At 44.6% G+C, this 13,171-nt stretch overlaps 1 protein-coding gene across 1 annotated transcript; it reads left to right on the top strand.

Annotated features, from left to right (window-relative positions):
- Positions 1-3,148: 3,148 nt before the first annotated feature.
- Positions 3,149-9,947, top strand: OR10V1 (olfactory receptor family 10 subfamily V member 1). The gene is made up of 2 exons (XM_073349161.1): positions 3,149-3,211; positions 8,982-9,947. Exons 1-2 carry the CDS (start codon positions 3,149-3,151, stop codon positions 9,945-9,947), a joined length of 1,029 nt encoding a protein of 342 aa, XP_073205262.1.
- Positions 9,948-13,171: the final 3,224 nt, after the last annotated feature.

The following is a 13,171-nucleotide window of genomic DNA, read 5'->3' on the forward strand; positions in this document are numbered from 1 at the left end:
CCAAACTACCGGCTATGGCAATGCAAACTCCCCGCTCTGGGCTCTGCGAACACTGCTCTGTCATTCTGTAGGCCAGCAATTTGCACATCCCAGCCCTAAGTGGGTCCTTGGGACACAGGACACTGATATGAGATAATCTGTAGCTAAACCTATGGAAATAGCTGGCACCCAGGGTTCTGCTCGGGGCCCGGGGCACAGGTCTTCCACCCTGTCTGTACACCCCAGTTCGTTACACTCGAATGTCCAGTCTCTCAACTTCCGGACAACTTCAATGCACACAGATTTGCTGCCTCTGTGGAAGCCATTCTCCCCAGTTCACTAGTGTCCCCTCAGGCCAGCACTCTCCTCAGCACACAGTACTTAGTCATGTCTGTCCTAAACCCAAACAGATGTTTATTTGACAAAGCTTAAGATAAGGATTCAAACAGAAGCACGTGTAAGTAATGGAAACATATGGTTACAGCAAAAAGAAAACTATAAAACAGAGTAGAGCCTATACTTATTGATAAGTTCCTTTCCAGTCAGCCAAGCAATTTCTCACCCAATGGTCAGACTATGCAGCGCTTGTCCAGTCCAGAGAGCTGGGATCCACTTTTCTGAGACAGTCATACTGGTCTCCATAATGGATGAAATTCTTTCTTTCTCTTCTTTCTCCTTTTATACAGCTCCAGACCTTCTCTCTTCACGTAACCAGGATGTTTCAATAACTTCAGTTTGCCCCAATGTTTCGATAACTTCAGTTCGCCCTCTTCAAGGTCTTGTTCTTGGGCTCTTTGGTGCTTTCTACAGGCCTTGCACCTTGTCTAGACAGTAAACGCTTGGCTGGGCTGGGCCACAAGATGTGAATTGTTTGTTCTCATTCTTGATTGAGTTAACTCTGAGAGCCACCTCACCCCAGGTGGCCAGTTTCACCTCCAGCTACTTTGGAACACAATATTCTACATGTTACTAGCTCTTAAAATGTTTCCCATACATACTGTCATGCTGTCCAGAGTAGCTGACAACAGAGAGTGCCAATCTCAGGTCAGACTGTCAGAAAACAGGGCAGAAACCCCAAACTTGTATATTTTACAATTAGATTTCACCAAGTCAGTAACAACTGTGCACTCCTGGATTACCATGTTAGTCTTACTATGATGTTACAGACAATCCCCACTAGGCTCTCCCAGACAGACTGGATTAAGTGAGGAAAGGTTCTTAAAACCAAAAATCACCACACATTAGGTCACTCCCAACCCCAAAGGGCCAGTCACTTACCCCAGTTCAATGGATGCTCTTGATCTTACATCAAAGACAACACTGTAGCCAATTTCTCTAGTAAACTAACTAAATACCTTTTAGCTAAGAAAAAGAAATAGAGTTATTGAGAGGTTAAAACAGGTAAAATACATTACAGGTGAGTCTAAATTAATAGTCCAAATAATAGCAGAGATGTAGTATCTGTTAGTTTTCCATCAGTCTCTCAAGAGATACCGGATTGCTTCCTGAATTCAGTATTTCTAGATCCTGCTCACAGAAAACAAGCTGACAGGCATCTCATCACAGCATGGACTTTTCCTATGCAGACCAGATTTGTGGATTCTCCATTGCTGAACATAATGACCCATGCTTTGAAGTTAGCATGCTTCTTCATTTACAGTTTCAAGGCTCCAATCCTGTTTAATGGGCAATCCGATTACAGATACATACACAATGCATTTAGTTACAGCAGTCCAGACAATCTCTCATTAGTTCTCATGAAGTTTTACACATTAAGTAAATTCTTATCCTAATACTAACACACCTTTGATCTAGGATTATCTAATTACAGGGTATACATAATGGAACTACATGGAATGTGATAGTGGACAACAGAATATTGATAGGTGAAGAGAATGCAATTAACATTCCCTAGTTTTCATGAATGCAAATCAAGTGTAATTACTGGGGCATATGCCATGTAAATGCAATATGATAACATCCCTCTATGTTCTATTCTAACTAGTGAATTGGTTCGTGCATACTAATACATTTAATATTTCTTTGAAATTCACACACAGGTGAAATGGCCTATGGCTCCAAATCGAGCTGGGCTGTTAGCATCACACACGCTTCCTGCACTAACCATGATGGCCAGTGAGTTCTTAGCTTCTGGCAGGGACCACACCCGGCCCCCTTTGGGGAAATAGCATGAAGATGGTGATCGCCAGGGAAACATGCCCAGCTGAGCAGGGTTAGGCAAGTCCCAGACCCTGGGTATGGACTTGTAACTGCATACTCCCTGTCTGTTGCCAACATGGGATGCCTGGGTAACAGTTTGAGATCCAGGTCTGAACTTTCTGACTCATGTATGTCTCTGATATAAAATCATATTGTCCCCTCTCATCTCTGGGATAAGGCTGCTGCTAGGGGGCCCTTTCATCTCCATCCAGCTGGAACAACAATTATTTTTATAAATTGTTCCCCACCATCTCTCCCGCTGTTGGTCAGATAAGGGCAAGGTCCTGTGCACCCCGGAGCAAGCTGGACTTAAATCTGTGGCAAGGCCTCCTTATTTCTGGGACTCTCCTGTGCAGCAGGCTGGAAATCCATAGGAAGGCCATTTAAAATAAAAAGGAGGTTTGTGTTATCCACTCTGATGTTAAATTCAATTTAATTGACCAGATCCCTCCATTTTCAGCTTTCAATATGCACAGATGTTTGTAATGACAACACTTCAGAGCACACAAAAAGCCATGCTGGGACAGACCTATTGTCCATTAAGCCCAGTGTCCTGTCTGCTGACAGTGGCCAGTGCCAGGTGCTTCAGAGGGAATGAACAGAACAGGGCAATTATTGAGTGGATGATGGCTTCATAAATCAGTCTTGGCCTTTTAAAATTAATAGAAAGAGCATTGCTGGAGGGCAGCATGGGAATGGGACCTGAGGCTGCAAGATAGTTTACCTGCCTGGTGCTCCTTTGAGGGCAGGGTTGCTCCATCATCTCCTCTGCCCCCTAAGGACTCTGCATGGTATGTAAAGGCTCCTGGGCTTGAAGGGGATGTTCAGAACCAGGCTTCAGGAAGGGAGAGTCCAGCCAGCTCTCCTGCCTCGGGATTCAGGAGGCTGAGAGCCACCTGGCCAGCTTTGATTCTCCACCATCTCCGCTGGCTTTTGGGGCCAAAGAATGATGGGAAAGGCAGCCTTCGTGGTGTGGTTGTGGGTCCAGGAGCCGCGAGTTGGGGCCAGTCAGGTGAGAGGTTTTCGTGGTGGGCTCTTCCTTATTCCCATTCATCTCTCCATAACCTTTTCCTCGAGACCTTTGTTATCTCTGTGTTTGGGATGAGGTTAGCTCTTGAGGGTGTCTCGATTATACAGGAACTGGTGCTACATTCCAACAGCAGCCAGGCAGAGGTTCTAACAATATAGGAACACAGGGACTGCCACACTGGCTCCGTCTAGCTTGTCTATGGTACTTATCTGGCCCCCATCTCCATGGTATCTAAACCCTCACAATCAGCAGTTACAGGACATCTTGCCCCAAGGGAAAGTTAAATCCTCACCCCCAATATTTAGAGAAGGAGGGTTTATATCCCTTACAAAACTTTTGTTTTTAGGGTGGCATGAGGAACCCAATGTCCATTGAATTTCACTGGAATCAGGTGCCTAACTTCCTTAGGCTCCTTTAAAAATCTCAGCCTCCGTAGGTACTATTATGACTCTATATAACCCTCAGTCCTTTTCGGAGCCCGGATAGGCTCTTAGCCTCAATGCAATCTTGTGGCAATGAATTCCACTGGCTAATTGTGCATTGAGTGGAAAAAGTCATTCCTTCTGAGTTTGCCACTTCTCAGTTTCATTGTTCTTGTGTTATGAGAAAGTAAGAACCCAATTTCCCGATCTGTCTTCTCTACACCAGGCATTATTCTTTATACTTTGTCAGGTGCCCTGTTATTAGCTTTCTCCCCATGGTAAAACAGTCATAGTCTTTTCAATCTCTTGTCATATTATTACCCCTTTTGAGCTGAGCGGCTAGCCAAAAATCTTGAAGTCTTGTAGGTAGTTACACATTGGAGTGGAGAAATTGATGATAGATTCAGGTATTGCCTTTGATGCAATCTTGTTTATTTACAAAAACTTATATATAAAGTCCTGAATGGAAGGGAGCTAGGCGGAATCCCTACACAGTAAGAATCAAACAGCAGCAGACAGTTTCTTTGCTCACTGTCCCAAGCCTGCTTTTCCAGCCAGCACTCTGAGTCCAAAATCTCTCTTTAGGCTTTTCTCAGGGCCACATAATCTGCTCTGGAGCTTCTTCCTCCTTCTGTTTCTGTTGTGCTTCTCTTTTGCTGTCTCTCGCTCTCCTCCTTATAGCCCTCACTTATTCAAAAGACATTAGTGTGTCATTATTCACCACAGGTGAAATCTCCCCAGTCAGAAAGCATAATCCTTGGCTCAACTGGAGGAATTTCAGACAGTATTCCCACCTGATGGTCTCCCATTTTCTGTCCATATGTGATAGTTAAATTCCTTTTTGAGGAGAGTAAAGTTTGCCCTATACTTGTTGAGCCAACAGTAATTATTTTGGATGACTGATCCTGCCCCATTGGGAGCTGTACCATTGATAGCAGTGGAGGTAAGATCAAGCCTAGAATGAGAAGAAAGGGCTACTCTAACGATACATGCTGTGCTCTGTGAATATTGTGTTCCTTTCCCTTGGTGACACAAGATTTCTCCGGCATTTGTGGCTTTATTGGCTCAGCCCAACACAGTGTTATATCATAAAAATAAGACCAACGGGATCTTATAAAGGGGATAAGGCAATATGCCGCATTTATTGTAAATATAATAAAAAGATCAGAATATACAATTCTATATCACTACTATTCCTTATTTATCCACATATCCATTCATACATTCATTCATATAAGTTCTGCATAGTTGTTGTAGTTACCAGCCTAGAGGTTGCTTGTGACAGAGTACTGGCCAGGTAGCCTGTACACGAGGGTGGAGCCGAGTCTTTGTCAGATGCGCATCCGATGCTCCTGGAGGGTGGTGGCAGAACCAGACTCAAAAGTTCTCAGTTTTTAGAGTCAGTTTTTATAGGAATTTGTTCCTATGCCAGTCTATGGGAATTGCTTCATCATGCTGTTGTCATGATGGCTCCATGATGGCTATCAGGTGTTTATCTGGTTCATCAGTTTTCTCATCCTTGGGATGGTTGTGTGGATTCCAGTTTTGCCCTCTGGCGGTCATCCAGTTGTTTCCACTCTGCTCCTTCTTCAGCCGATTGATACTGAATTCTTAGGCTGGCACTTCCCTGATCATTCATTTATTATCTAAACCAAGCATCCATCCACATATATCCTCTATCTCTATTTTAATCACAATTGTTATTTTGCTGTCTCTCCCAACTTTAACAACTCTCGGGGTGTCACAAACATAACAAAGTGAGATAAAAAGTACAGAGGGTGGGAGTCTCTGTGTACCGTTTTGAAGGGCAGTTACAAAGTATCGCTTTGAGGACAGACACAATTAGCTGCTTGCAAGTCTCACTCGGAGAGGGAGAGAAACAGTAAAAACAACAGACCCAAAAGAAGAACAAGAGACCTCTTAATTAGTAATACCCTGGAATTTAAACTATGGGGAATCAAACTCCCTTGTGATTTTAATACAGACCTTCTTTAATATGCCAACACCAGTGCCAGCTGCCTTGGAGGAAGTGAACAATTATGCCAAAACAGGCCTAAAAGAAGAAGTGTCTTCCCAGCTCGTTCACCTAGAATGCCATGGGGGAGTGTGTTATAATCTTTTATATCCCAGCACTGTGAGTGTAGATGTCGTTATTTATACAAATGTCTAATCCTTTTTTTGAATATAGATAAGCTCTTGGCATTAACATAGTATCCATCAGTTTCACAGTTTAATTGCTCACTATATGGAAAAAATTGCTCCTTTGATCAGTTTTAAATTTGCTGCCTTTTCATTTCATTACTTGTCCTGTCCCCCTATTCTAGTATTATGAGTAGACTGGGAAGGATTAGATTTTTATCAGTAAATGTTGGTAAACATCTATTTCATCATGCATATACAAACCGATTAAAAATGCTTCCACCGATAATAATTAAAATTTACAGACAGGCAAAATAAGAAAAATGCTGCATGAGAATTTATTAGAGTCAAAATCCATGGGTTTAGCCTTTTGAACTGGGATTGTTACAAATGACTGGCGAATGAACAATAAAAACAGGTGTGATTTTTTGATTTAAGGATATTTGTTTGGTATATTTTGATATGTGATGTTACCAATTTGTGTTTTAATGGTTATAAAACTATAGCTTTTTTCATCTTAGCATCTACAGTCATTATATGTTTTCCCACAACTGGTTTCCTCTTGGTTTCCCATACCCATGAACAACTAAATTGATCAAAATAGAAAAAAATGTTTAAAACCCATAATTCTGTGAACATTTAAATCTATAACAATAAAACAGATGCTTAAAAATAAACATAGCTATTATCACCTGACATGATAAAAAATAAAAATCAAATGTGCCAAGCCTAATTATGAGAGGCTAAAAAGGAGTGCTGGAATGACCTTCTCTGCACTATTCATTACATTATTTCCACCTCTTATGTCCCATCTTATTCTAAACGCTCTAGTATCTCATTTTAAAATCCCTTCTCATCTGGAGTCTTCTCATGTCTTTGATGATTTTCATTGCTTTTCTTTTAACCCTTTCTACTTCTGCATTATCCCTTTAGAAAGCATTTGAACAGAACTGAACTGAATGTGGTCCTCAAGCTGACTGTGTACCATCCCTTTGTATAGCAGCATTATAATGTTTTTTATATTTTTCTCTATCTTTTTCTTAATACACCGAACGAGTTGTTTGCCCTTTCAACCACCTCTGTGCGTTGAGCAGATATTTTCATTGTGCTGTGCACAGCAGCACTTAGATTTTTTCCCAGTAGGGGTACAGTTCATTTAGGACACATCAATGTCCATGAGTCAGATCCTTCCAACTGAATTTCGCCTAACATACTGTTGCTAATTGCTTAGCTTTGTCCAGCCTTTCTGGAGTTCCTCACAGTCTCCTCTGATCTTAACTAATTCTATGTCATCTACATCCAGTGCCACCTCACTGCTTGCCTCCTTGTGCAAATCCATAATAAATATATTGAACAGTAGCAGCCCTAGTGTGGAGGCCTTTAGCCATGATGAAAACTGACTGTTTATTCCTACGCTTTGTTTTCTTTTTAGCAGCTTTCTGAGCTATGAGAGAATTTTACCTCTCAGCCCATGACTACTTAGGCTGTGTCGCTACAGCTGTGCCGCTATAAGGTGCACAGTGTAGCCACTGTTTGTCGGCTCTCCTGCCGACAACTTCCACCCGCAACAAGTGGCGTTAGCGTTGTCGGCAGGAGAACGCTCCTGCCGACAAAGCACTGTTCACACCGGTGCTTCAGGGAAATTGTGACAAAGTGGGAATTTTTTGTAATATTTTAAGTACCTCAGTTTCCCTCTGTACTTTGCATCATGATCCAGTGGGTGCAAAAGGGTTAAAGCTGCTCTTGGAGCCGAGAAAGAGGCAGGAGATGTTTGTGTCATGTAGCTGTCTGGGGTGGAAGGAATGGCCTGTTAAGAGACTGGCTAAAACCAATCCATATCAGTGGAGAATTCAAAAAGACAATGGGAATCCCAATGGCCAGGACATTCACACCTAGCCACCAGCAACCAAGAGGGAGGCAATTTCCCCCCAACTCTCATCAGGGAAGCACTGTCTCCTCCCCCTTGCCCCAGCTCAAGAACAAAAGGAGCAGGTATCAGGTGGCTGGAGTAAGGGCTACGCTTTGCAGAGACATGGAACTCTCATCTTGGACTGACAGAGACAGGGAGCCCAAGCCAGATGTGGATCCACAGCAGCTTGGCTGGCTGGTTGCACTGGCTTGGCCAGAATGGACTATATTATAGCCTCTATTTCTCTGGACTACCCTAAGGACTTCCCCATGCCTTGTGCCAGCAGGCTAATGAACCCTGCTCTGGTTGGAAAAGGCTGCCTGGTGTCACTGCAGACACTGGCTGGGAAGCCCAGAGTCCTGGAGAGGGCACATGTCTCTGACCAGGTGTCTGGTTCAGTTGGACTCACTGGTCAAAGCTCACAGCATGAGGCAGGAGGGCTGGAGTCCAGAGGCTCTGTCTTGGAGGTGCTGAGGCTGCGTGGCCAGCTCTTGAGGAAAAGTGAGCCCCATTGGGGGTCCTCCGAGGAACTGTTTAGTAGCTGGGGCATAGCTGTGGATCCATGACAGAAGTTTTATCTCAACACCGAATGGTTAACTGGCTTCACTTGGGCTGGACTCAATCTTTAGTTGCTCAGATAGCAGGATGATGGTGGAAGTATAAAAACAAAGAAGGACAGAGGGGAGATAGAGGGTTGTTTTGGGGCTTGGGCTCTCTTGTGCCTTGCCATTGAACTGTACACTGCTTTCTTCTTTCCGTCCTGTTGCTTTTTGGTTTGGAGGGAGACACCCTTTCCAAGGCTTTTGTCACCCTGCAGCTACTGCAATGTTTTTTTATGGCCACCTTCAGGTCAGAGTCAGAGAAAGCATCACAAGAAAATACCATTGGCAGATCCAGCATTATCCATGCAGCATCAAACCTGTAGTTTGGTTTGAAAATCAAGACAAATCAGTCACCATAAGGGTAAGAAGGGAGCAGGGCTCACAGCTGTCTTTCCTATCAGAAATTCCAATGCATTCTGCCAGAGGGTGGCATTATGGACAGGAACTCCATTACCATCCTGGATAGATGGGTGCTTAGCATCAGCCTTGAACGTCCAGAGGGAAGGTAATTCCTTCAGTTACCTCGGCAACATGCCCTGTTCCCGGAGCTTCTCTTAGGGTTAGAAAGTGTTTCCTGATATTACATCTGACTGTCCTGATTGCACTGTGATCCTGTCTCCTCTTGTTCTGACCTTGGTGACTGCTGACAGGGTCTGCTCGTCTCTCTTCTTCTCTCACAGGTCCCGTGTCTTGGTTCCAGGGGGGATGAAAACCAAACGGGGATGATACAATTTCACTTCCATCTTCTCTCGACCCTCCCTGAGATTCAGCTGCTTATTTTCCTGGCCTTCCTGCTCATGTACCTGCTCAGCCTCTGTGGGAACGCCGCCGTTGCGCTCACCGTCTGCACTGACCGCTCCCTCCACACCCCCATGTACTTCTTCCTAGCCAATCTGGCAGTGCTGGAGATCTGCTACTCCTCTGTCATTGCCCCACTGGCCCTGGTCAACCTTGTGTCAGGGAGGAAGGCCACCATCTCCCTCGCTGGCTGTGGCACTCAGATGTTCTTCTTTGTCTTTGTGGGAGGTGCTGACTGCATTCTGCTGGCTGTCATGGCTTACGACCGATACGTGGCAATCTGCCACCCGCTGCGCTACACCCTCCTAATGAACGGGAAAGTCTGTGCCTGTCTCATAGCTGGCTCCCTGGTTCTGGGCTTCTTGTTATCCCTGCAACTGACCATCTTGATCTTCCACCTGCCGTTCTGCACTACCAAGGAAATCAATCACTTCTTCTGTGACATCCCTGCTGTCCTGAGGCTGGCCTGCACCAACACACATGTCCACCAGGCTGCCCTCTTCTTTGTAAGTGTCACAGTCCTTACCATCCCCTTCCTACTGATCTGCCTCTCCTACATCTTCATTATGGCCGCCATCCTGCAAATCCATTCTGCAGCCGGCCGGTGCCACACCTTCTCCACCTGCTCCTCCCACCTGACAGTCGTCCTCCTGCAGTACGGCTGCTGCAGCTTCATATACCTACAGCCCAACTCCAGCTATTCCCTGGAGCAAGGTCGGGTGGTGTCTGTGATCTACACCTTTGTGACCCCTGTACTGAACCCCCTGATCTACAGTATGAGGAACAAGGAGTTGAAGGATGCTCTGAGCAGAGTGCTGAGAAGGAAAGTGCTGTCCCAGAGAAAGTGACACTTTTGGGCCCTCAATCAGAGTAACAATGTAGGACTGGATGGCTCAAGCTGCTTGGGAACGGGTCATATCGGATTCCAGCTCTAGGGAACCAGTTTCACTCTGGACCCAGGTTGTAGTGGTACAAGAAGCCCCATGGTGTTGGAATGTGAGATTATGACGGTGCCATGAAACATCATGTCGGTTGCATGCTAATGCCAAGGAAATCTTAAAAATCCTGATTAGACATCCTCAGGCTAGTGGAAATAGGGTAGTTTTGTCAGTATTTATTTTTCCCTACATTTTTTCAATAGTTCTAGTAGCTTATGGCTTTTGACTAGAAACCTGAAATTTGGCAGGCAGATATTTGTGTTCTGCTTTTTTCACAAAATTCTGTTCAGATGTGACTGAGTTATGAGCAGCAGAAAAATCACCATGTATGCGTGCACAGAAGGACTTGTTAGATACTTGCTTCTATTTTTCTGAACCTTCCAACCGATCACTGAGAATGCTCCCAGACCTTGACAGTGTTTCCAATACATAGAGTGACAGAAAGGACACAGATAAAACTGCTGCTGCAGGCAATTTTAATTCTAGCATGTCCTCATTTTCAAGTAACTGACACGGAACCTTAAAAGGAGTCTTTTAACATTGTTTGTCTGCACGGAGTTTCTCTATATAGAATGTAGTAAGTAGCTACCGTCTCCAGATGCGCAGGAGCTGGTGTCTTGGGGGAGCCCAAGAGATGGTCACTGTGCTGAAATTAGAGCTGCTCTGTAGTGATTTATGGATACGGTATGTTGATCTGGTTATTGGGATGTTTGCTGCATGAATATACTAGTTCAGTTTAATAGGAGACTGTAAGGAAAAACAAGCAGGAGAGAAACAGGATGGCTCAAGATAAGCCACTTCTCTGCAAACACTTGAGAGTTGTTAAGAGACAATGCTCTGATGGAAAAAGGCCCGTTTGTACTGGAAATCAAAAGGACTATAGCAACTTAAAAAAGACTAAGAACTCTCTCTCAAGTTGAGGGACATCAGACTAAGATGCTGGCAGCCCTTTGGGGGTCTGAAGAAATTATACCTGTCTAGGTAACCATCAGGGGGTGGAAAGCCTTTTGTGTAAGATAGACATGCATATACACTGTTTGCTGTTTTAAACTCATTTTTTCACAAACTGCTTTGTTCCTACTCCAAAATAAACAATACTTCGGTTTAAGGAGGTGCAATGAATCAATGAGTCTGCAGATCCCTATGCCCACTTGGACAATTACAGGATGGATACAGTGAAGGAGTTATGATTGGAGGAGGGAGCCAGCACTTCTTCCAAAAGCATGTATCAGGGTTCTCTCCCCACTCTGAACTCTGGGGTACAGATGTGGGGACCTGCATGAAAAATCCCCTAAGCTTATTTCTACCGGCTTCAGTTAAAACTTCCCTAAGGCACAAATCCTTTCCTTGTCCTTGGATGTTATTGCTGCCACTATCAAGTGATTTAGACAAAAATTCAGGAAAAAGTATCACTTGGAGTCCCTGTTTCCCCAAAATATTCCCCCAAGCCCCTTCACCCCCTTTCCTGGGGAGGCTTGAGAATAATATACCAACCAATTGGTTACAATGTGAGTACAGACCAAACCCCTTGGTTTTTAGGACATTGAAAATCAATCAGGTTCTTAAAAGAAGAACTGTATTTAAAAAGAAAGTAAAAGAATCACACCTGCAAAATCAGGATGGAAGGTAACTTTACAGGGTAAATAAAAAGATTTAAAACACAGGGGATTCCCCTCTAACTCTGCATTCAAGTTACAAAACAAGAATGAAATTAACTCTTAGCATAGGGAAAATTCACAAGCTAAAACAAAAGATAATCTGACACATTTCCTTGCCTTACTTACAATTTTTGTAATCTTAGATGCTCATTTCAGGTATGTTTTCAGGAGATGTTTTTCCTGCCTGGTCCCTCTCTCTGTCCATAGAGGGAACAAACAAAGAGAGCACAAACAAAATCTCTTCCTCCCCTTCCCCCCGATTTGAAAGTATCTTCTTTCCCCATTGGTCTATCTGGTCAGGTGCCAACTAGGTTAATTGAACTGATTAACCCCTTACAGGTAAGGCAATTCAGTACAGCTGCCCTGTGTATATTTATGACAGCATGCTATGTTGGTGAGGAGTGGGAGTCTAGGTGGATACAAGGGGTTAAAGGAAAAGGCCTGGACAAGAGTAACAAACATCAATTAATAACCAACCCTGCAACAATTATCAGACGCTCCCTCGTCCGGATATTGGACCTACTCTCTTATAGTCAAGAGGAAGCAGAGCATCCAAAAGAAAAGTGGGTTCAGCCCTCAGATATCTCAGCAAGTCTTAGGAGGTTGATACGTGTCCTGTCCTTGTGCTGGCTCTTTACTACTGACGTGCTGAAAGAAATGTACAGCTCACATTCAGATAAAGAACAGGCTTGATCACTGCATGTTGGTATGGTGGCACTGACATGCTTTCAACTCTGCTTTTGCCTGTCTGGGCATGGGATTGAACTAAGTCCCTAATGGCAGGTCTTTCCACACCTTGGAGGCCTTTCTTACTAACTAGCGTAGTGCAAACAGTGCTCACCATTGTGGTGCCATCTGCCCCCTTGGAGTGAACCAGGTCCATGTGCTTCTTGAACCCTGCTTTGCTTTCATCTTCTAGTTCAGGGGAGGCCAAACACATGAGGGCACAGAGTATCTTTTCCCTCTGTGTCAGGGAGTCTCAGGGCTCCTTTCCTTGTCTCCTTGTTGTCCTGACCTCGGTCTCAATCTCCAGTCTGAGCTCCCTGGTGGCCCCAGTACTCTGGAAGGGTACAGCTTTCCCCTCCCACGTCCACTACTAAAGCTGTGGTGGGCTGGAGGAGTGTCTGCCTAGGATGAGCTCCTTTGGGCAGCTAGGTGCTTTGGAGTCCCTTTACGCTCAGGGCAGCTGTGGTCTATTCCTGTTCCCAGATATGTCCACACACTAGGCTGATAATTCCCCTACTCACAAAGTCTTCCCAGCCAAACACAGCCTCTCCCTCATCCCTTCCATGCTGCCTCTTTCCCTTTACTCAGCCCCTTCCTCCTCACACAGCTCCCTCCCCTCCACGCTGGGAGTCATTATGACCTCACTCAGTCCCTGCCTTGTCATGGCGGCAGTCATTATGACCTCACTCAGCCCTCCGTCCTTCTCAGCCAGCTACAGAAAACCCACTGAACCCTCTCTGTTCTATTCCG

Source organism: Lepidochelys kempii, chromosome 6 (assembly GCF_965140265.1).
Source record: "Lepidochelys kempii isolate rLepKem1 chromosome 6, rLepKem1.hap2, whole genome shotgun sequence".
NCBI classification, from domain to species: domain Eukaryota; kingdom Metazoa; phylum Chordata; order Testudines; family Cheloniidae; genus Lepidochelys; species Lepidochelys kempii.

Excerpts from the sequence above, each read along its gene's own strand:
- OR10V1 (XM_073349161.1), top strand. The coding sequence starts at position 3,149 with ATGGGAAAGGCAGCCTTCGTGGTGTGGTTGTGGGTCCAGGAGCCGCGA. Across the intron at positions 3,212-8,981 it reads CGCGAGTTGGGGCCAGTCAG|GTCCCGTGTCTTGGTTCCAG; the intron begins GTGAGAGGTTTT and ends CTTCTCTCACAG.